The sequence below is a fragment of the Salvelinus alpinus genome, chromosome 18, assembly GCF_045679555.1.
Source record: "Salvelinus alpinus chromosome 18, SLU_Salpinus.1, whole genome shotgun sequence".
Taxonomy (NCBI): domain Eukaryota; kingdom Metazoa; phylum Chordata; class Actinopteri; order Salmoniformes; family Salmonidae; genus Salvelinus; species Salvelinus alpinus.
This window is the reverse complement of record NC_092103.1, coordinates 20,081,375-20,105,453: the sequence shown is the minus strand read 5'-3', so window position 1 is coordinate 20,105,453 and position 24,079 is coordinate 20,081,375. Positions and strand designations below refer to the sequence as shown.

Sequence of the window (24,079 nt, the reverse complement as noted above, 5' to 3'; positions counted from 1 at the left end):
CTAACCTTAGCAGTGTCGTTAGCTTTATGCCTAACCGTAATCTTAAATGAAGACCAAAAGGCACATGATTGTTTTCAGGAAGTTTTACGATATAGCCTTTATGGCTGTGGTAACTAGTGACAACATTGCACTCGTGCTTGTAATTTCCGGTCATCCCGGAAGACTGTCTACGAGCCAGCGTTAGCCAAATGAAAGTTAGATAATTCCGTGCTTTGAATTGGCTTTAGATTATGTCGGCTCAGAAAAAACATATATTTAGCCACACCCGTGAGGCATTTATATACATTTAAAGAAATAGATTGTATGTTCGTGGATTTCCTTGTTTTCGTAGCTCTGGTAAGTAACGCTAGCCTAGCTATTTCCGAAAGAACAAGCTTGTGCAGAGTTATTATTGTGCGCGTGGATCTGAAATAGCAAGCGCATGCTAGCTAGCCTGCTTTAGTTACTTTATTGACAACTGATTCTCTTGAGTTAATTCAGGACACGAGATAGGTTGTACATGTGAAATTTCGCAATGCCTGACTACACACCCTTCAGAAAGTATTCATACCCCTTGATTTATTCCTTATTTTGTTGTGTTACAGCCTGAATAAAACATCTTATTCAATAGATTTTCCCTCATCCATCTGGACACAATACCCAATAGTGACAAAGTGAAAACATGTTTTTAGATTATTTTTTATTTTTATTGAACATGTCTAATTTACATAAGTATTCACACCCCTGAGTCAGTAATTTGTAGAGGCACCTTTGGCAGCGATTACAGCTGTTAGTTTCCATAGGTAAATCTTACATTTTCCACACCTGGATTGTGCATAATTTGTGCATAATTGTTTTCAAAGTTCTTCAAGCTCTGTCAAATTGGTTGTTGATCATTGCTAGACAACCATTTTCAGGTCTTGACATAGATTTTCAAGTAGATTTAAGTCAAAACTGTAATTTGGCCACTCAGAAACATTCACTGTCTTCTTGGTTAGCAACTCCAGTGTAGATTTAAAAAAAAATATTTCACCTTTATTTAACCAGGTAGGCTAGTTGAGAACAAGTTCTCATTTGCAACTGCGACCTGGCCAAGATAAAGCATAGCAATTTGACACATACAACAACACAGAGTTACACATGGAATAAAGAAAACATACAGTCAATAATACAGAAGAAAAATAAGTCTATATACAATGTGAGCAAATGAGGTGAGATAAGGGAGGTAAAGGCAAAAAAAAGGCCATGATGGCAAGTAAAACACTGGAATGGTAGATTTTCAGTGGAAGAATGTGCAAAGTAGAAATAGAAATAATGGGGTGCAAAGGAGCTAAATAAATACAGTAGGGGAAGAGGTAGTTGTTTGGGCTAAATTATAGATGGGCTATGTACGGGTGCAGTAATCTGTGAGCTGCTCTGACAGCTGGTGCTTAAAGCTAGTGAGGGAGATAAGTGTTTCCAGCTTCAGAGATTTTTGCAGTTCGTTCCAGTCATTGGCAGCAGAACTGGAAGGAAAGACGACCAAAGGAGGAATTGGCTTTGGGGGTGACCAGTGAGATATACCTGCTGGAGCGTGTGCTGCTATGGTGACCAGTGAGCTGAGATAAGGCGGGGCTTTACCTAGCAGAGACTTGTAGATAACCTGTAGCCAGTGGGTTTGGCGACGAGTATGAAGCGAGGGCCAACCAACGAGAGCGTACAGGTTGCAATGGTGGGTAGTGTATGGGGCTTTGGTGACAAAAGGGATGGCACTGTGATAGACTGCATCCAGTTTGTTGAGTAGAGTGTTGGAGGCTATTTTATAGATGACATCACCGAAGTCGAGGATCGGTAGGATGGTCAGTTTTACGAGGGTATGTTTGGCAGCATGAGTGAAGGATGCTTTGTTGCGATATAGGAGGCCGATTCTAGATTTAATTTTGGATTGGAGATGCTTAATGTGAGTCTGGAAGGAGAGTTTACAGTCTAACCAGACACCTAGGTATTTGTAGTTGTCCACGTATTCCGAGCCGAGCCGTCCAGAGTAGTGATGCTGGACGGGCGAGCAGGTGCGGGCAGTGATCGGTTGAATAGCATGCATTTAGTTTTACTTGCGTTTAAGAGCAGTTGGAGGCCACGGAAGGAGAGTTGTATGGCATTGAAGCTCGTCTACAGCTTAGTTAACACAGTGTCCAAAGAGGGGCCAGAAGTATACAGAATGGTGTCGTCTGCGTAGAGGTGTATCAGAGAATCACCAGCAGCAAGAGCAACATCATTGATGTATACAGAGAAGAGAGTCGGCCCGAGGATTGAACCCTGTGGCACCCCCATAGAGACTGCCAGAGGTCCGGACAACGGGCCCTCCGATTTGACACACTGAACTTTATCAGAGAAGTAGTTGGTAAACCAAGCGAGGCAATCATTTGAGAAACCAAGGCTGTCGAGTCTGCCAATAAGAATGTGGTGATTGACAGAGTCGAAAGCCTTGGCCAGGTCGATGAAGACGGCTGCGCAGTAATGTCTCTTATCGATGGCGGTTATGATGTCGTTTAGGACCTTGAGCGTGGCTGAGGTGCACCCATGACCAGCTCTGAAACCAGATTGCATAGCGGAGAAGGTATGGTGGGATTCGAAATGGTCGGTAGTCTGACAGGTAGCACCGGACGTGCTACCTGTCCCAGACCTGCTGTTTTCAACTCTCTAGAGACCGCAGGAGCGGTAGAGATACTCTTAATGATCGGCTATGAAAAGCCAACTGACATTTACTCCTGAGGTGCTGACTTGCTACACCCTCGATAACTACTGTGATTATTATTATTTGGCCATGCTGGTCATTTATGAACATTTGAACATCTTGGCCATGTTCTGTTATAATCTCCACCCGGCACAGCCAGAAGAGGACTGGCCACCCCTCATAGCCTGGTTCCTCTCTAGGTTTCTTCCTAGGTTTTGGCCTTTCAAGGGAGTTTTTCCTAGCCACCGTGCTTCTACACCTGCATTGCTTGCTGTTTGGGGTTTTAGGCTGGGTTTCTGTACAGCACTTCGAGATATTAGCTGATGTACGAAGGGCTATATAAAATAAACTTGATTTGATTTGTTAACTTGGCAGATTTGGCCATGTGTTTTAGATTATTGTCCTGCTGAAAGGTGAATTAATCTCGCATTGTCTGGTGGTCAAGTCAGCTTTCCAGGTTTTCCTCTAGGATGTTTGTTGCCTGTGCTTCACTCCATTCTGTTTCTTTTTTAACCTGAAAAACTCATCAGTCCTTAACGATTACAATCATACCCATAACATAACACAGCCTTCAAGATGCTTGAAAACAATACTTTGGAGAGTGGTACTCAGTAATTTGTTGTATTGCATTTGCCCCGTAACATAACACTTTGTATTCAGGACAAAAAGTGAATTGCTTTGCCACATTTTTTGCAGTATTACTTTAGTGCCTTGTTGCAAACAGGATGCATGTTTTGGAATATTTTTTATTCTGTACAAGCTTCCTTCTTTTCCCTCTGTAAATTAGGTTACTATTGTTTAGTAACTACAATGTTGTTGAGCCACCCTCAGTTTTCTCCTATCACAGCTATTAAACTCTGTAACTGTTTGGCCTCATGGTGAAATCCCTGAGTGTTTTCTCTCCTCTCCGGCAACTGAGTTAGAAAGGATGCCTGTATCTTTGTAGTGTAAAGTGTATTGAATGGGATATTGAATGTCTGCTTTTTTCCCCTACCCATCTTCCAATAGGTTTCCTTCTTTGCGAGGCATTGGTAAACCTCCTTTGTCTTTGTGGTTGAATCTGTATTTGAAATTCACAGGTCAACTGGGGGACTTTACAATTATCTGTATGTGTGTGGTACAGAGATGAGGTAGTCATCTCATGCTTTTACTCCTGAACTTATTTAGGCTTTCCATAATAAAGTGGTTGAATACTTATTGACTCAAGACATTCAGCTTTTCATTTTTAATACGTTTGTAAAAATGTCTAACATCATTTGACTTTGACATTATAGGGAATTGTGTGTAGGCCAGTGACAAAAATCTACAATTTAAATTCAGGCTGTAACACAATCAAATTTGGAAAAAGTCAAGGGGTCTGAATACTTTCTGATGGCACTTTAGCTTGCTTTTCAGACAATATGCTGAACAATACACAATTAATTTGTCGCATGACTTTTGTTTTTATTTGTGGCACTTGGTTATCCCTAGCCAAGTAAAACTCAACTCCACGATGTTGATGTGAAGTACATTGTAGAGTTGAGTTTTACTTGGCTAGGTTATCCCTTAGCAGCAAGTAGCTAGCTAGTCTACATTTTCATCTTATAGTGGGTTAGTGCTAGTCTAGCTGCTGGTAAGTGAAGGGTTAAGTGACAGATGCCTTAATAATACCGAACCATTCCACAGATCTCTCACTTCCTCATTTCAAGTTTCCCAACTTCAGGTTTACAGTGTCAATGTTCTTACAACCTGCAACAGCATTCTGTGCTGCATCGTTATTTTTTGCATAAACTCTTCTTACTTCTTAGTTGTACATCCATTGAAGTCATATTATTACAGCTAACCATACACATGATTTGTCTGAAACAGTAAGAAAATCTAGTAAAACAGTCTAGTAAAACACCTTGCCTAAATGGTGACATTACATCTATGTATTTGGCAACTGTTGCAAATTCTCTGAGCAACAGTTGACTACAAATTGTTATGGATGGGGCTACATCGTGTCTCCCTTCCAGCCATGACTCTGAGCATGTCTCCGGCTGCGGTTTGCCAGTGCTTTACGCTGGTGTCCCTGTGCACGTCCATCGCTGACCCCAACTGGATCCAGGTCAGGAACAGTACTGACCCCGGAGGCAAACAAATCATCTATGGAGTGGCCTTCACACTGCACGCTGCCCAGAACCTCACTGACACAGGTAGGGAAGGGCAAGGCTGGACCGTCAAAGAAGAGATTGGTTGACATTTGTCTTCTATCTCTGCTACCACACAATCGTCATTTGTTTTGACAATGTAGAGTTCACATTTTCTACAGTTTAACTGCACCCACATATGTCTGGTTAAAGGCCTATGTACTGTACTCGTCCGTATTTCCATGTTTGTGATCTTAAACGTATTTACTTTCTGCTTATGCAGAAGCCTGGGAGTGTGGTGTGTGTGGAGTTGACTGAGAGTACGTGTGTGTTCCCTTCCTGTAGGTCCTCTGGGTGGTGTTAACGGCTGGGGGATGTGGCTGCTCTATGCCCTGGCGGCTCTGTGCTACACTGCTGTCCTGCTCTCCAGCTCCTCCTTCTTATTGGACTTCTTGGGGACTGGGATGTCCCACCCTCGACTGGTGGTGTCACTCCACATCTCCACTGGTAACCTAACCTTTCTCCCTTTGTCTATCTCTCTCACTTTTCTTATTCTCTCTCTTTCTCGTTCGGTCTCAATTGCTGCCAATGTTTTTCTCTGTCTGCTTGTCTCTCTGAGGGCTTTATCACTATACTGTCATTTTTTTATTTTTTTAAATGTTTAGTTATTTAGCAGACGCTCTTCTCCACAGCGACTTACAGGAGCAATTAGGGTTATGTGCTTTGCTCAAGGGCACATCTGCATATTTTTTATCTAGTCGGCTCAGGGATTTGAACCAGCAACCTTTCAGTTACTGGCCCAACGCTCTTAACCGCTAGTCATAATTTGAAGAAGAATATACTCTCACAGGTCTCATAAAATATTAAGTGTCATAAAATGACATGAGTCATGTTTGCTGAGCCATGTTGATTTACATCACTCTGCAGTTCTCTCTGGGATTAATTAGTTTATCATCCTCTCGCTCTCTTTCTCCCTTTCCCTCCATGTCTCTTTTTCTCCCTTCCACTCTCCCCAGTCGTTTTCCTAATGTCCGTGCTGGGAGTGTGTGGGGCTTGCCTGTACGTCATCAGCGGCAACCTTCAGGAGGGCAAATTTGGGCTACTGTGGGACTGGGTAGGGGGCTGGACCTGGCCCGGGTCTGGGTCTTGGTCTCCTAGGCCTGGCACCAGAAGCCAAGGAGGGGCAGCGGGGATGCAGGCTTACCCAGGGGAGAGCTTCTACATTGCCATGCTGGGCCTACTTTTTTCCTGCCTGGCTCCTGTGATCAGCCTGAGTTGCCCGGGGCACCCCACCTCCACCCAGAGTGACTACACAGCCGTGGTGGAAGGGGACGACAGTGACACAGAGCCCCTCACTCCCAGGGAGCAGGGAGTGGGGCAGTCTGACGGAGACAACAGGGGGGAGGAGTGGGCAGGAGAGGTGTTCCCTGAACTGAATCAGGTGGAGGTGGGTGGAGGTGGAGACTGCTAAAGGGGGTTCTGTTTATATGTGTAGCCCAAAAGGTGAACTGTGGTTTGGTTCTCTACTAGAATGCGAACCAGGATCACACATGGCCTGTAACAGACTTTATTAGACAGCAGTGCTGGCCTCTTCCCTGGTCATGTTTTGGTTCCTTTTAATACTTCACTGGACCGAGATAGTAGAATCCTGTCAGGAGCCAAAAAAGAGATCAGATACGTTTCCGAATGTTCTCGTAATGTTTGTCTGCCTAAAAACTTCCCTCTCGGGTCAGTGTGTGTACAGTTGAACAACATAAATAAAAAGAATAACATTATCTTTCCCTTGTGGGAGTTTAGGCCCAGAGTCTCCAACTTCACTTGACCAAGGTCAAGAGTTATTTTGCTTGCTGTGATGGTTGAAAAAGTGTGCCACATGTTTAAGCTATTTCTGTCTGTGTGACCAGGGCAAGAGTGTTATACAAATTATATGCTCTTTTCAATATAGTTGAACACGTGGCGTCACTTGCATGAAGGGATAGTAAACTCATCAATGGGAACAAGCTTTGACCCTGTTCCCATTACTGCAAAATAACCACTGGGGTATGTTCAGGATCAGCGAATGGTTTCAAACAGTTCAAAACCAGAAAATATGTTCAATTGAGCATAAGTTGAAATATAGCCCATGTTTGTACAATCACCTATTCTCCTCTTCTAGTTATAAAAATCCCTACAAGACGGTTTTTTAAAATTATTTTTGCAGGTTTTCTAACCTATTTATTATCTTAACCCCTTTGCACAATCTTTCATAGTGACACTTGAAGTTTCCCAAATGGAGGTCAGAAATCCAATAGATTATTCATAGATTTACCTGAAGTGTACTGAAACTAGAGTTTCCTTTGAGAAATTAAATTTAAAAAGCCCATTTGGCTATTATTGCCACTGTAGCTTTTATCACTTTTAATTGATGCACTATTTATTAATGCATGGATGTTTACTACTATAGGAAGAATTGAGTGTGGATATGACGGCTTGCATTTCCACAACAGGTAGTGTAAATACATGGCACTTGCCTTTATATGACTTGATATACTAATGATATTAAAATATGATGTGTTGAATATTTTATGTATATTTTATGTATATTGATATTAGTATATCAAGTCATATAAAGGCAAGTGCCATGTATTTACACTACCTGTTGTGGAAATGCAAGCCGTCATATCCACACTCAATTCTTCCTATAGTAGTAAACATCCATGCATTAATAAATAGTGCATCAATTAAAAGTGATAAAAGCTACAGTGGCAATAATAGCCAAATGGGCTTTTTAAATTTAATTTCTCAAAGGAAACTCTAGTTTCAGTACACTTCAGGTAAATCTATGAATAATCTATTGGATTTCTGTGCTTCTACACCTGCATTACTAGCTGTTTGGGGTTTTAGGCTGGGTGTCTGTACAGCACTTCGAGATATTAGCTGATGTACGAAGGGCTATATAAAATAAAATTGATTGAAATTGATTGATGTATTCAAATGTTTCTGGTTTCATAAAATGTCGACACTGCTATTTGTCACTAGATAATACATATCACTGTGAAAATATATTCCAGTTTGGCATCTTTAGATGGTTACATTACAGCACAAACCACTCTATAAAGCAGGGTTATCCTGCTTGAAGGCAACCAATAAAACAAGCTCCTTGATGGTGTTTGGTTGCAGACGATGGTAGGACCATGGATATTGGCTAATTAATTAAGATAGCTAAGAGCCTGCCTAGAATCAGGTTTTCCTTACCCACTTGTTTCCTGCACACAGATTAAGCCTAATCCTGTATTGGGAAACATGTTCAATCGAGATTCTCTTTTTATTTCAAGACTATGCTTAATCTGTGTCCGGGAAACTATTCCTCAATCTCTTCCTCAGGTACATAGGAAGACATTCCTTCTCTTATTCCAGGGTCACAGTCCCATCTCTATGAATCAGACTGTTCATTGTGATTGTTTGTGGTGTTATTTATTAATTAAACTGTTTTTGTGTTTAAGTGAAATGTGTGAATGCATTTTCTTCCTGTTCCAGAACAGAAGTGTCCAGTTCCTCTTATTCCCACTCATCTGTTTGTGTTGATATCTCATCTCTGACACTACAGCTTTATTTCCAACCAACATCATCAGGACATGATCTTAATCCAAAACCATGAGATCATCTAACACATTATTTTGCTTGCTGGTACGCAAATGACCAGGTATTAACTTAGAAATTACATGGTTAAATGATAATTACCCAGTAATAATCTACAGAATGAATTACTTGTTGTTTTTTTTCTTTGCGATTCATTTAAACAAGCCCCCGCAATAGGTACCATTTGGTAATAGGTTATGAAATTGTGTGAATTATATCAAAGTACCTAACGCCATACTAATTTCCTACACTGGTGGTAACAGTACCATAAAATCAATTGCTACCCAAATTCACCTTGTGGGAACATCTTGGCATCAAATGAGACATCGAGTAGGGGTCTAGGGATTTTGTCTTAAACCAAATTTAAATCTGAACCCTGTCTGTTGTATAGAGTAAGTATCCTGGGGTATATGTGACTATATAGGGACTGATGACCTTCTCTCCTCTTCATGGACAGTCAGGTGGCTCTAAATATACCTCAACACGGTCCCACATGTCTTTCTGAATGCATAGGCAGGTTTTAGGGTTAGCCAAGCAGAAGGACTCTATGTGAACATGATGTCCCCTCTGTTAAGCAATGACTTCAGCAGATAAACCACTCATTGGTAAGTAGAAATAATCCGTTTCTTTCCCCTCCCTCCATCTTTCCCTCTACTCTGTCACATGAGTCCAGCCCCTTCTCCAATTGGACAGAAACCATTGCCATAGTAACCTTGACAAATTGTTGATGTCGCCAGTGAATTTGTGAATGGAGAGGGAAAATGCAGGGTATTTGAGGATATTTTAGTGGTGGTGTTGCGGTCATGGGTGAGTGAGTGGGATCCTGTGTGTACACCACACACGCATGCAGGTACCTGTGTGGACTTGCTAGCACTGGTTTACTGTACAAAAATATACGGGAAGTTACAGATTTTCATGTAGATAATTTGAAATGTGGTGCATTTCCAAAACATGTATTTATTTTGTAACCCTAATATTCACATTTTTGCGAGGTAAATCGGACATATTTTCAACAAAGCGCGTGTGTGTTTGCGCACGCGTGTACTTTATGGAGGCGGATGGAGGGAGTGAGAGGATGCTATTGGTAGCTCAGAGGGGCTGGGACGCGGTGAGAATTACTACAGTTCATTTCCACATGGAGGAGTGGAACGAGGGATGAGGAGAGAACCGACAGGGACGAGCCTACTAGTGGAGCGCATCAGAAGAGAACCGACAGGGACGAGCCTACTAGTGGAGCTGTGAGATTGCTCTTTGTATACCTTCTTCCACTCCCTCAGTTTTCCTCTGACTCTCCTATTCTCCCCCTAAGTGACATTCAGCTATGGCGGCTCAGAAATTAAAAAAGAGGAGAGGAGAGAAAGAACACTGGCGTTATTAAAGATGGATGTCAGATCCTGTTTCACTTGCGTACTTGAATGCGGTCCCTGTGTAGCCTATCTGGTCCTGTGTTATGTTTATGTGTAGTAGGTCAGTACAGCATGAAATGTGAATACATTTGTGTTTTAAATGTCCAGAGTGGGTGTGGATCACCATGCACCTGGCGACAACGGTCATATTTGCCTTAGTGCATGTGTATGTACCATGTAAGTATTAATTGTTTTCTCTGCCAACCTGGCTCAGAGAGTGTCTATGTGTGTTTTTTAGTCTCTTGACAGTCTTGTGTATCCCTCTACGACTGGCAAAGCGAGTTGCGTGCGTGCGTGCGTGTGAATTGTGTTGGAGTGGCTTGTGTCCAGTTCTGTGTTAGTGTGAAGGACCATGGCTGTTTTCTAATCGTGTTGACGGGGTTATGTGTAGAAGAGTGGTTGTAGTAGGTATGATTGTGCACACAGTGGAGTGTGTATGAAGAAGGCATTATGAGTGGGAATCGAGTCACACATTTCTTGACATTGGATCCTGATTTACTCCAAATAAAACCTGCAACTCTCGTATGCAATGAACGGATAGATGTGTTTTGCATGGAAAGTATGGTGTAATGTTTTTATATCCCTATAAAGGCCTATGTGTGTGAGCTCCGTGATTTTGAACGCCATACATGTATTTGATTTTGGTAAACCCAGTCAGTTTTAGGAAATAGGACAGAGTCCTATGTCATACTTATTCTTCTACTCATCTCTCTCTCTCTTATCCTTATTTTTGTCGTTGGAGTGGTCATTTTAGGCAGATGTCTTCTTGTCAACTTTATCTCTTATGGGAGATGGTGTCTGTTGGCTTTATGACCAGCACCAAATATTCCATTCCAGACAAGTTAACAGTTCGGTTCAGCTCCTGCTACAGCTTCAACATTGTCTGTTTCTCTTTCGCTCTGCCCTCTTTCCCTGCTCTATGCTCTCTCTCGTCTCTTTCTGCAATCTGTCTCTGTCTCTCTCTCGATTAGTCCTGAGTGAGGCTGATTTCAGGCTCCAGTTCCTCACCTACACAGCCAGCTCTGCTTTCTCTGCCCCTGGGAACTGGGCATCATGTTTGCCCAAGGCCTCGCTTGCCGTTGGTACTAAGAACTGAAGTCCGAGCTACACACACACACTCAACCTATCCGGTCATGTGTCATTCAGTTGTGCAGTACTCAAAGGAATAAATATAGAATATAATGTGCAGATGCATACATAGTGATAGAAACAGAGAGACATGTTGTAGGATTGGCAGGGGTCCCCATTTTCCGGCAGTTGCATACGTATTCTGTATGGAACAGAATCAATACATTGTGTGCTATTCTAAGGTGGAGGAAGAATTCACACCTTTGTGTGGGCGCAGGCGCGGGTCTGGGAAGGGGGCGGTGCTGTGCTCTATCAGAAGGGGCGGGGCGGAGGTGGGTGTGTGACACAGCTGATACACGCATCCTCTCGCTGTCTCCATCACCCGATATCCGCTACGGGCAACAGCGGTTGCAGTCTCCCCCCGACCAGAGCCACACGAGTAGGCTATAGGCCTACTGCCACTCCAACGTCCCTATCTGCGAACCCCGAATCGGACAGCTCGCCGAGGAGCAGTGGGGCGACGTAATTCGGCTTCATTCGGCGTTGTCTGTGCTGCTTCTGCCGCTAATAGTAAGTGCGGAGCTGTTCTCGGCTATGAAGTGATGGAGCCGAGCGCTCTTTCATTTCCATAGAGAAATACGCGCACCTAGTAAGGGACGCAGCGCGGCGTACAATCTACACCTGCGTTTTTCTATATTTATCGTCATTCACCGCATTGCCAATCCATTATCCTGCCGCTTTCCATGTTGGATTTGGGGTGATTCAAAGGTTGTTGTGGCAGAGAGATAAGTGGAGAGAGCGAGATGGAGAGAGAGAGAGACCGTGTTTTTTAATATTGCTCATTGGATTGAAAGTAAAGATGCGAATCGGTGAGGCGCAAGCGGGAGGTTGTGCGCGAGGGTTGTAGCGGATGCTGATGTTTTCTCGAGCTCGCTCCTTTCCGATTCCCCCCACGGAGAGAGAGCTGCGAGTGGAGTAGAGCGCTTTGCGTGACCCACACACGCATTATCTATTGCGTGAATGAAAAGAAAAACGGATCGAATAGATCATGCTAATTATCTCGTTCTTATTGCCTTTAGTGGCTGGGTTAGGTCTTTTTCACTGGTATGGAGAAGCGAGTAACATTTCACCATTGTGCTCTAGCATTGCCGCGTCAGCTGACAGCCTATGCACATCACTGTGGTGATGAGGAGGTTGTTGTAGCGGCTGCAAAAATAATGGAGATGATTTTGAATACATGGAGTTTAAATGGACAGACCAAGAGCAAATGGCCTACAGTAGAATTTAGACCAACCTTGGTACTTAAAAGGAATAGATTGCATGGACGTGCAATAGGCTGATTTGTAGACCTACATCACTACCAAACATATATGTAGCAAATACTGTATTATTGACATGATATAAAGCTTATTATGAGGATATGTATGGACTAGAAATGTGAGCTAGCATGTCAGTTTTAATATGCTGGTAATGACAAGGGAGCTCTGATAAAATAGGCCTATTATTTAATATTCTCTACAGTGCAGTGGTTACCTCTGTACCCAATGTGACTGCTCTGCGGGACTTCTACGCCTGGCCTATTTGAGGCCTTGAATGAAGTGTGTGTAGTGGGATAGCAGCGGTCACCGTTTGGGGGGCAGTTTGTTTGCATTTGAGGTGTATATAGGGGTCTATATATGGACAATGTAGTGAAAATATGGGGAGAAAATGTATTACTGGTGTGTAGACTACACCTATTAATCTAGGAATTATCTCATACTGCATGTCAACACAGGAGATTAGATTGAGAAGACTCCCTTAATGAGAGGGAGTGTGTATGTGTGAGAATGATGGGGGAGCGCGCACCAGAGAGAGTGCCTGCCTGTGTGTGCGCGCTCTCTATTTGAAGCATGGAGCCGATGATGTAATGCCTAGGAGTGTGTAACTGTGGCAGTGAGGCGAGTGTAGGCACGTGCCACAGCTCAGCCAACACTGGAACAGGGCCCTCTGCTGGCCCGAGGCAGTATCGTACCGTATGCCGTTTTGGACACAGCACCTCATCCTAAGGATTCAGTACTCCCCTGTTCACATCCCAATCTGTTCCCATGTCCTACCTGAGATGGAATGTCAATACTCACCTTATTATAGCAAAGTAACATAGAAGCATAGTAGCTTCATGTGCACAGGCTTGGCTTCAGGCATGAAGAGACAATGGGGAGAGACAATGGAGAGAGAGAATTCACACCAAGGTTTGACTGCATCTTTGCTCAGATAGGAGTAGTAAGCTACACTTGGTACAATGGACTATAAATTCACATATTACCTTTAGGTCAATGTTCAATCAGAGATAGATATTCTAGTGAGTAATCAGATAGTGCTCCCTGTGGGTGTGGTTCAGTGACAGGGATATAATACAAATATGGATAGTGTTCCTTATTGCACTTAGTGATACATACACGGACATGATGTACTGTCTTTATATGCACAAAACTGTGCATGGCCTTATTTGCAATGAAGTATTGACGATTGTCTCCCATGTTTTTCCTTCCATTAGAGGTTTGATAAAGAAGATGGGTTTTTGTCATTATCATTGGCACAGGGGGAACAACTGTGTGTGTGAGTGTGTGTATGTGTCAGAAGGCAAGGGGTTAACATGCAAATATACCAGGTGTGCAAAAGACCTGCTCTGCTAACCAATCACAAAGTAGAGTGTGAGATGGTGAGAGAAAGGAACAAGACAAGAAGGTTGTGTGAGCAGAGAGCAGAGTAACCTTTCCTTCTATGGTTGTATATTCAGGATCTGTAATTGAGGTACAATCTGTTAATGTAGAATGTAGTTAATATTTTTTATGATTTGATTGAACTTGATAATCATTTGCATTGACTAGGCTATTTGTTAGCCCTTTAATATCAACAGTTTTTACATTTTATATCAGATGTGCTTTCATTATTGTTGCATATGTGAATTTTGATATGATGTGGAATGAGGAGTAACCATATAAGGGGAAGCATACTGAAATAAGTACTCTAATTCATACTTTAATCATACATTCAATGTACTTATTTTTGTTTAAAAAAATTATACATCATATTTGAATGCTCAAGAAATCTCAATTAGTGTCAAAGTAACCTTGTTCTTAAAAGAGTTTGAATCGCCTAAATAGCTTTTGCAGGGTGTATAGTATGACTCCTATCTCAGAGAGACAGAAGGAGAGGAGGGAACAGGGAATTGGGAACTCATTGCTATGGTGAGGGGGGAGAGCACGGGTGGAGAGAAGTAAGAAGGGGGCGAAAGGATGACCTCACCCACTGTATCAATGTCCCGGGGGGGGGGGGGGGGTTCAGTCAGTATTACATTGCATGAGAAAATGGCAGTGCTGACGTATAGGCCTATGGCACTTTTAGCTTAGTGCATAGATATGAATCAACAGTCATATCCTACAATATAGTATGTCTCACTCTATAGATCATGTGTGTATGGTCACTAAATAAATCTGTGTGTGTCTACTTTACATTATGTCAACCCCTTTACTCTCTTCCTTATGTCGTCTATAGTTATTAAGTAATTCTGTTACTTACAGTGTGTACCTTACTCCTAATGAACCCTTTCTCCCCCTCTCTCCCCTGTCCCTGTCTCTGTGTGTCCTGCAGTGTGTGTTGGCAGGTGCTGCCTCCCTGCCCTCCATCATAGCGCGTGTGGAGCACGGGGTGCTGAGTGAGGGGGGGGCGCCCCCAGGGCATGGGCAGTGTGGCCAGCGGGGAATCCTCCTCGACCACCACCACCTCTGGTCAGCAGCAACAGCAGCAGGAGATCGCCATGCGGAGCGTGGGCACCCGCACCACCCAGCAGAACAGCCTGCCTCGCGCCCCCCCACCACCCCCCTCTTCTTCCTCCACCTCCAACTCCACCCACAGGGGCAGGAGCTTGGAAGATAGGAGTTACAGTATCGAGAGGTCCTCTCAGCAACCTCCTCCCCTGACCCATGCTAAGGGGACTACGGCGGACGAACGCAGCTTTGCCACCGTCGAGAACTCTTCTACTTACTACGGCAGTGAGCGTCCTCTGCCGCTCTGCGAGGGGACAGAGAGAGAGAGGGCCCCCGTCCATAACAACGGCAACAGACATGTCTCCAATGGCAATAGGGGCATTCCCAATGGGAGCCGAGCGGCAGCGGCGGGTAACAGTGAGAGGCAGGTGGCCAATGCAGTGTTTCTGAATGGAGGCGGGCGGCGTGATGGGCGGGACCAGAGGGATGGGCGGGACCAGAGGGATGGGCGTGATGGGGGTAGAGAGGTACCAAGAGGGGCGGTGAGTTTGGATATTTGTGGGAACAATGTGCTGAACAATGATAAGAACAGTAGCCAACAGCTGGCTCAGTACAAGGAGGCGGCCAGCGCAGCCAAGCTGGATAACCATAACAACCCCCCCAACATCCTCCCCATCTCTGGGAAGATGGAACAGGTTCAGGTGGGTCACTGTGTGTGTGTGTGTGTGTGTGTGTGTGTGTGTGTGTATGTGTGTGTGTGTCCAAATACAGGCTGTAGGTTGAGTATGAGGGTTCATGTTGAAAGTGTGTGTTGTGTGTTTTGTACATACAGGCATGTGTATGTTATGGTGCAGGCAATAAAAAACTGTCGTAAATTCATGTACTGTACTTTGTTACCTACCGGCTGTAAATCAGTGTTGTTCATTTATGACAGGGAGTTGTTTACATGAAATATGATCTCCTCTCCTGTCAACTCCTCCATGCACTGTAATAAGATTAGCCTTAGCTATTACTGTCTGGTACATGTATATCTACATATAGTTTGTGTACTGGTATATTAATAAACTATAGTAAATAAGATGAATCCCCCTTGTAATCAGGGAATTTAAGATCACAAATTCACATTTAGCTTCAGTATGCTGGTTGTTTAAGTAATTATACATATAGCAGCATATTCATAATCCCTGTAAACCAAATTGTCAGATAACGTATGTTGTACAATCCTTGCATTATATTTCACCACCAATACCATTTGCCTTCCTCCCCCATCCAGAGCAACGAAGGATTGGTCCGCCCATCGGCCTTTAAGCCTGTGGTACCCAAGAGCTTCCACTCCATGCAGAATCTGGTGTGCCCCCCCCAAACCGGAGGAGTGGGCCACAGCGCCGGAGGAGGGTCTGGAGGTGGTGGGGGTCCCAGTGTAACAGGACCCCTCAGAGACACAGACAGCCCTGGCAGCCGGGGTGGAGGTACCAGAGGCGGAGGAGGGGGCGGCAGCAGGGGCGGAGGCCAGGGGAGCCTGTCCGACTCAGGGAGGAATTCTCTGACCAGCCTGCCCACCTATGCTGGCTCGGGCTACGGGCCTCCGCCTGTCCTGGGGCCCCTGAGTGCCTCTACCAGCCACATCAACCACCTGGGGGCCACGGGGGCCCCGGAGAAGTTGGACAAGCCTGGTGGCATTAGCGGTAGCGGCGGTAATAGTGGATACCAGAACGGACTGAGCGCCTCGGATAGTGGTCGCTCTTCCTCCGGGAAGAGCTCCTTGTCCTATCAGAGGCTCAGCCACCTGAGTGACGCCCCCGCGCCGCTCCGCCCCTCTCCCTCCTCCGATGACGTCATCCAGGACCTGGAGGACCGGCTATGGGAGAGAGAGCAAGAGGTGAGGAGAGCGAGGGAGATGAGGAAAGAAAGAGGGAGGGATGAAAAGGGAGAGGATGGATACTACTGGGGGGTATCCATCCTCTCCCTCTCCCTGGATACTAAATGGGAACAAATTATCACAACTATAGCACAGTGAATACAGTTATTTTATATACACTCCCATCCATATGTATTTTTGAGAGTGAAGCAAAACTCTCACATTTGGTTCTATACACCACCATTTTGTATTTGAGATAAAATGTTTCATACGAGGTGACAGTACGGAATTCAGCTTTTGAGGGTATTTTCTTACATTTCTGTTTTACTGTTTAGAAATGAATGCACTTTATTTATCTAGCCTTCCCATTTAAGTAAATCATAAGTATTTGGATAAATTCACTTCAAGTGTATTAAAGTATTCAAAAGTTTAGTATTTGGTCCCATATTCCTTGCACTCAATGACTACATCAAGCTTGTGACCCACAAACTCGTTACATGTATTTGCAGTTTGTTTCGGTTGTGTTTCGGGATTGTATTTCGCGCAATAGGAAATGGATGGTGAATAATGTATTGTGTCATTTTGGAGTCACTTTGATTGTGAGTAAGAATAGATGTTTCTGAACACTTCTACATTAATGTGGATGCTAACATGATTATTGATAATCATGAATGAATCGTGAAAAATGAGGCTAGAGGCTCAAAGATCATATCCGCCAAAAAATGCTAACCTCCCCTGTTATTGGTAATGGGGGCTATTCCACGCCAGCATGGCCCGAAAACATTTTTGGTATCTCAGATTGTTCTGGCAATTCTCACATAAAAACTTTATTGGGAGGAAGGATGTTTAACATGCTTTTTACATTTGTATCACAAACCATTTTTGAGAAAATCTTTATGAAAGTGCAAATTTTCGGCTCTTTTTATACCTAAACAGTGCCTTCAGAAAGTATTCACACCCATTGATGGACTTTTTCCACATTTTGTTGAATTACAAAGTTGGATTCAAATGGATTTAATTGTCAATTTTTTTGTCACCGATCTACACAAAATACTCTAAGTGGAAGAACAATTCTAACATTTGCAAAAAAATGATATAATATATAAAACACTATAATATATCTTGATTAGATAAGTATTCAACCCCCTGAGTCAATACATGTTAGAATCATATTTGGCAGAAATTACAGCTGTATGTGAGAATTGCCAGAACAATCTGAGACACTATGCTATGCTGGCATCGCCCAATGTTGAGAGGTAGCATGTTTTGTTGTAGCCTCTGTAATGATGGCATTATCAGGATTAATTAGAAGTGTTCAGAAAACATCTTTCACTTAGAAAGAAAATGACTCAAGTCACCATTCTGTTCCAATTGAGCAAAATATAACACAACTAAAACAAACTGCAAATGTATCCAACGAGTGACGAGCTTGATGTAGTCATTGCGTGCTACGAATATGGGATAAAATACTAAACTTTTGACTACCTTAATACACTTCAAGTTAATTTGTCCAAATACTTTTCCAAATTACTTCCTCAAATGGGGGGTACTAGATACAAGTGCTTTCATTTCTAAACTGTAAAATGTATGTAAATTCCCTTGAATAAAAGGTGACATTCTGTACTGTCGCCTCATATAAAACATTTGATCTCAAATCTAAAATGCTGGAGTAGTATAGAGCCAAATGTACAATTTTAGAGTCACTGTCCAAGTACATATGGAGAGGAGTGTAATCACAAACATCTGTTATTTGAGGAGTTTGCATGACCTGTAGAAGGCATGGGTAACTGTACCAGTGATTTTACTGTGTACATAATACTGTCTATGGCTTAAGAATAAACCGTTAAAACCATTGGGTGTGCCTGAAACTCTCTGAGTGGACAACTGTATTCTTATTAGCTGATGGTCAAGTAGGTAAGATACGTTAGGCCTTGGGTCTGAAATAGTAGTGCAAGGTATTCAAGTACTGAGGGTTTTGGAAGTAGCGATATGTGATATTGGAGTGGTACACATTGGTGGCAGTTTGTGGGTGAAGTGTGTTACCCTCATATAATGCAATACAAGGAGACATAGTGGAACACCTAAAATGCTATCAATTGATATTCAACATTCATTGATATTGCATATGAGAAGTACAAAGAAATATGAAAGACTAGTGGGGCAGTAACTGGTCCTCATTCACTTACCTTGGTAATGGATGTCAGCCATTTTGTGAAATAACCATCAACACCTCCTGCAGTGGATGGAAATATGAGCAGCTCACAATACACGTTAATTACACCCGAGTTCCCTTCCTCCTCCCCTCCATAAGGTTCTCCACATGCGCCGTAACCTGGACCAGAGTGAGGCGGCCATCGTCCAGGTGTTTGAGGAGAAGCAGCGCGTGTGGGAGCGCCAGATGGACGAGCTGCGGCAGAACTATGCCTCACGCCTGCAGCAGGTGACCACACAACTACAATAGATAGATATTAGAATTGCAGAATATACTGTATCTTACAAGTATAGAATGGCTCCTCAGTTCACAGATTGTGGGGTGGTAGGCTATACCCAATATCATATAGCACAATAGCATTAGCCATGGCTGCATGGAAAAACACAGAGAAAAGGCAAATAATGAGCTTAAAGGAGCAGTTTAGAGATGCAGAGTAAAGTTCTGTGGAAAGAGATGATTTAATCACTGCTCTCTAATTTTATTCCAAATGGTACACACAATATGGTTGCCACCGGTATACCCACTGCCGAATGTTGATTTGAATGGGGAATGTCCATTCTACTAAAAGTATTTCTACCCAGGTGACGCGTCGCGCCCAGCGCTCCCAGAGTGCCTTGCAGGCCCAGATCAGCCGCCTGTCGCTGGATAAGCGGCGCCTACAGGAGGAGATGGCTGCACTGCTGGCCCAGAAGGAGGAGCTGGAGAGGAAGTGCCTGGACTACAGGAAGGAGCAGGCTGACATTCTGCCCCGCCTGGAGGAGACCAAGTGGGAGGTGAGATAGGGGGGTGGGACTACCTGGGGTTAAGGGGGTGGTGTGTGTGGCTGGGTGTGGGATACGAGGGAGATGAGTGAGGGCCCAGCATAACATCTACTAGATTTCCATGCCAAAAAAGGACAAAAGGGCAGTACTTTCTAAAACCAATGATCAAATATGCAATAGCTGTCCTATACTGTACATGCATATCCATTAGACAGAGAAATGCTTGTTGATCTCTATTTCCACCATCTTCATACCTTTCATCCCCCCTCCCCGTCCTCCCCTCAAGGTGTGTCAGAAGGCGGGGGAGATCTCCCTGCTGAAGCAGCAGCTGAGGGAGAGCCAGGCGGAGGTGACCCAGCGGGCGGGGGAGATGGTGGCCCTGCGGGGCCAGCTGAAGGAGGTCAATGCCCAGCTGAGGGACCGGGAGGAGGCCATGCTGGGCCTCAAGGACTCTTACAGCACCAAGAGCCTGGAGCTGGAGCGCTGCGAAGGGGAGCTGCAGAGGACGCTGACCGAGGTAGACAGACCTGAAACACTAGCTACAATTTGTAGAGTTGTTCTGCTCTGTGCACCAAACGTTTTGCGCTCTTGGGTCAGTCACATGCATACAGATACAGGCATTCGCATACACTTTGAAAGACACAAATAATACTTGCACGCACGCACACACACACACACACACACGCACGCGAACAAAAAAAAGTATGTTGGGGACCAAGTAATTGATTCCCATTTTCCCTTAAACACAAAATCGAACTCCTAACTGTAACCATAAACCTAACCCCTAAGCCTAAAATTGCCTTTTCCATTGTGGGGACCGGCAAAATGTCCCCACTTCTCAGAATGTTCCTTATTATACTATCCTTGTGAGGACTTCAAGTGAATTAACCCTCACTTCCTCTTCCTTTAACTACTGATTGACCCTCCTGCTCCCCTCCCTGTGTCTCTCCAGGTTTCTCTGCTGAGGGACAAGCTGGGCATGTTTGAGGCTGAGGTGGTGGGGCTGAAGCGGGCACTAGGTGAGCTCAGTGCGAGGGATAGGGCTATCGAGGCTAGGGGTGGCGGAGGAAGCAGGGAAGCATCCAGGACCAGAGGGGGGCTTTCCTCCCCACACAGCCCACCTGAGGGCTATGCCTTCTCCTACCCAGCCCTGCCTCCACCCCCTGTACCTCCCCCAGATGCCATACTGAGTTTGCAGAGTGATGAAGCTAAAGTTCAGCGCCAGGAGGCCCACCAGCGCCAGGAGGCCCACCAGCGCCAGGAGGCCCACCAGCTTCAAGAGGCTCAATTGCGGCAGGAAATCCACCAGCAGCGCCAGGAGGCCCACCAGCAGTGGGAGGAAGCGGGGGATCTGCGTCGGCAGCTGGAGCGCCTCCAAGGCGAGCTGCGTCTCGAGCGGCAGCAGCGCGAGCGGCAGGCCCTCACTTTCAAGAAGGAGCGCCACGTGTGGATGGACGAGAAGGAGCGTGTGCTCAAGTACCAGGCCCAGCTGCAGCTCAGCTATGTGGAGACCCTGCAGAAGAACCAGGCCCTGGAGCTCCGCGTGGGCCAGCTGGGCTCCAAGCTCACCTCCACCAACACCACCCCCTTGCCCACCTCACCACCCCGACAGTCCCTGGCCCCCATCCCCCTGCCTGCCCCCGTCACCCCCCTACCCTCCCTCTCTCTCTCCCCACCTCCCCTCGCCGAGGACAAGAATCTCCCCCCCGCCCTCCACCAGCTGGCCCCCCCCTGGCCGGTGCCCACCCGTCTGGAGAGGATAGAGTCCACAGAGATCTAGATTCTATTTGCTGTAGATATATGGCCCTCCAGAACACTGCCGATCAGTTAAATTCAGCTTATACAAACGTTTACAATAATTAAACCATACCACATAGCACCTGTATCAATAGCATTAATTTGGTACAGTCCTAAATGGTTATACTACTCACTGCTACCCCGGGGCGGTCCTAGGACACACTGCACTATGAATGGTGGACAGAGGCATCGAGGACCAATGGGAAAGGGGGAGAAAAATAACAGTTTAGACTGGTATTCAAAGCCGCTCTTCAAGCCCACTTGTATACAGGTTTTTAGATCTATTGATCTGCTGTCCACAATATGAGGCAATCAAATTAACATTTAGGTTGGGGTGAAGATTGGAGTCAAGAGTAACACACTACTGGAAAAGCTATTGTTACATTGTCGTTAGCATGATATTTATATATCATAAAGAGCAAGACAGTGTGTGGGTGAAAGGATTTGAAATACAAAACCTGTAGAATCTATTTAAATCAAGCCCAATACTACCACAGTTAACAAATAATGTAAAAGTATAGACAAGGGAATTATCCTGCAGATTTAGTCTAGGACATCATAATAACTGATGTATGACAGAGTTTGAATAAAACACAGTTTTACCAACCTATATACAAAAAGGGGCTTGAAGGACAACATTGAACACTACTGTTGTGTCAGATTTGAGGCATGACTGTTGGGCATGTGTGGTTATGGTATGCCATGTGCAACTGGTCCAAGGCCAGTTCTTCTGCTTAATTCACATGGTTAAATCAAAATCCAATCAAAGTTTATTGGTCATGTACACAGATTAGAATACACTGTTAACATTAGGAACGAGGTAAAGACAGCTATGATTCAGGTAAACGGGGAGATCCATCCACACAGCCTCCCCCTGTGGCTTTATGTGTGCTATAAGAACACACCACCACACAAATCACTAAGGAAACACAACCAAAAGGTTAGGATACAGAAGCCGTTTTTAAGGGATGTGAGATGTGTTTTTCAGGAGTGTATTGCATTGTATCATGGTAAGGGGGGGACTGGTGAGAGGCGTGCTTGGTTGAGATATGGAAATGAGGCTTCAGAACCCTAAGGGGCAGGATTGCATGACAGGATCAGTTGTATAAAACAATCGGAGATCTCCAAATATTTGATGGAACTGCAGCTGTGAATGATTAACGGCACATTGCTGGGTTTAAAAGCCTTTGTTTCCTACCTCTCCAGTGATGCTGTACATGTATGTTTCTCTGTGCTGTCAGTAGCTGCAGTGACTGAGGATGGCCACCATGTGGCGACAACCGACACAAAATGGCTTGATCAATCCCAGGATGACCTCTTTTTTTTCCATTTTTCTTTCTTCATTTTTCTTCGTTTCGAAACTATGTAGGCGACAGCCAAAAGCAGTTTGTAATTTGTTGACGTTCTAGATGCTTTTGGTCTCTATTGATATTTCTTAAAGTGACAGAAAAGGACATGTTAGTGATTAGGTAATGGGCGAGTTTGTTTTGCATGGCAAGGTTGGTCAATGAAGCTGCTTATCTGAGCAAAGTGTCTATTTAAGATCACTAGCAGCAGGTTGTAGCTGAGCCAGCAGACTTGGTGTTAGATACTCATGGTGAGATTCAGACTTTATAGGAAGAGTAATGCATTTTAGGAATTATTCTTTGAGACAATGGAGTTTTATGTGGTGTACTTGTTTGAACAGGACCCACCATTATTTGAAAAAACTATGTATATGTCAATATATACTACCTTTATAGATATCTAGATTATATTTGGCTGTATGGGACATTTTACAATATATGAAACTATTCTAAACATTATAGTGTGTACAGTATATGTTGACATATATTTTTTAATAGGTCTGGGCAATTTAGAGAATGCCTTTGTGAAGTGAGGAGTGAAAGGAGTGAGGACTTAAAGAAAGAATGAATGTTAGAGGACTGGTTTATATGAGGATGGTGTAAGTATAGAGGGATGGAGGCCCACATACCCTCTGTCTTGGGGCAACATTTGCTGCTATGTACTTCTGTTGTGTCCTGCTGTGTTCTTGGTAGAGACAGAAAGTCAGTGTACTTGGATGTAAATATCATTTATTTATTATGTGTACATATATATTCAAATATATCAAGCTATTGCGTGTGAATACTTTAAGAGGATTATTGTGAATTAATGAGACAGACATTTCTGCTTTAATTTTTTTTACTATATCAATATAAATATATAAATATATACATATATTAAATCTTTTTAATTTTGATCTACTACATGTTACAGTACAACTAAAGCGAACATTCAAAAACCATTGTCTGTTTCTTTTTATTGTTGTTTCATCTCTTGCAATGTCTTAAAAGACAAAATGCTGCCAAGTTTTTTTGTGTGTTATTTCTTATTTTGTGTTACTGAAAAATGGCTTGAAGAAAGCAAATCTTAGCAAATCTTAATTTAATTAATAAAGACGTGATTAAATAAGCATGAATAACTCCTTTTTGGCCTACAGTGTACACACATCCACTACGACTATTATGACTTTCAGTTTTAAACATGTTGCAGTAGCTAATTTCTTATTAGAAATACAATTGGCCAATCATGTTCAATAATTAGGATTATTTGGATACAGTTGATCAATCATATCCAAGAAGGAGTAGCAGTCAGACGTCTTTGTCCTGTCGTGTCCCTTGTAAATAGAGCTTCCGAGAGCTTCTGGTCAGCGGGGTGGTGGCACCGGGATCCTCATCTCTCCCAAGTGGTCATTCTCTCTTTCTCCCCTTACCCATCTGTCTATCGCCTCCTTTGAATTCCATGCTGTCACAGTTACCAGCCCTTTCAAG

At 43.9% G+C, this 24,079-nt stretch overlaps 2 protein-coding genes across 3 annotated transcripts; both read left to right on the top strand.

Annotated features, from left to right (window-relative positions):
- Window positions 1–118: 118 nt before the first annotated feature.
- LOC139543973 (uncharacterized) lies at window positions 119–7,760 on the top strand. Its single transcript, XM_071350581.1, has 4 exons — window positions 119–336; window positions 4,687–4,866; window positions 5,146–5,307; window positions 5,817–7,760. The coding sequence occupies exons 2-4, from the start codon at window positions 4,689–4,691 to the stop codon at window positions 6,269–6,271; spliced, it is 795 nt and encodes a 264-aa protein (XP_071206682.1). The 5' UTR covers window positions 119–336; window positions 4,687–4,688; the 3' UTR covers window positions 6,272–7,760.
- Window positions 7,761–9,507: 1,747 nt separating this feature from the next.
- Window positions 9,508–23,721, top strand: LOC139543972 (leucine zipper putative tumor suppressor 3-like). 2 transcript variants are annotated; one of them, XM_071350580.1, is made up of 7 exons: window positions 9,508–9,656; window positions 14,523–15,339; window positions 15,912–16,517; window positions 18,808–18,936; window positions 19,290–19,481; window positions 19,756–19,986; window positions 20,422–23,721. In XM_071350580.1, exons 2-7 carry the CDS (start codon window positions 14,611–14,613, stop codon window positions 21,247–21,249), a joined length of 2,715 nt encoding a protein of 904 aa, XP_071206681.1. In that variant the 5' UTR covers window positions 9,508–9,656; window positions 14,523–14,610; the 3' UTR covers window positions 21,250–23,721. The 2 variants fall into 2 exon arrangements, with proteins under 2 accessions (XP_071206681.1, XP_071206680.1); XM_071350579.1 differs by lacking the exon at window positions 9,508–9,656 and adding an exon at window positions 11,245–11,462.
- The last annotated feature ends 358 nt before the right edge of the window (window positions 23,722–24,079 follow it).

Coding starts and splice junctions, on each gene's coding strand:
- LOC139543973 (XM_071350581.1), top strand. CDS start 4,689: ATGACTCTGAGCATGTCTCCGGCTGCGGTTTGCCAGTGCTTTACGCTG. Junction 4,867..5,145: donor CCAGAACCTCACTGACACAG/GTAGGGAAGGGC, acceptor CCCTTCCTGTAG/GTCCTCTGGGTGGTGTTAAC. Junction 5,308..5,816: donor GTCACTCCACATCTCCACTG/GTAACCTAACCT, acceptor CACTCTCCCCAG/TCGTTTTCCTAATGTCCGTG.
- LOC139543972 (XM_071350580.1), top strand. CDS start 14,611: ATGGGCAGTGTGGCCAGCGGGGAATCCTCCTCGACCACCACCACCTCT. Junction 16,518..18,807: donor TATGGGAGAGAGAGCAAGAG/GTGAGGAGAGCG, acceptor CCCCTCCATAAG/GTTCTCCACATGCGCCGTAA. Junction 19,482..19,755: donor TGGAGGAGACCAAGTGGGAG/GTGAGATAGGGG, acceptor CCTCCCCTCAAG/GTGTGTCAGAAGGCGGGGGA.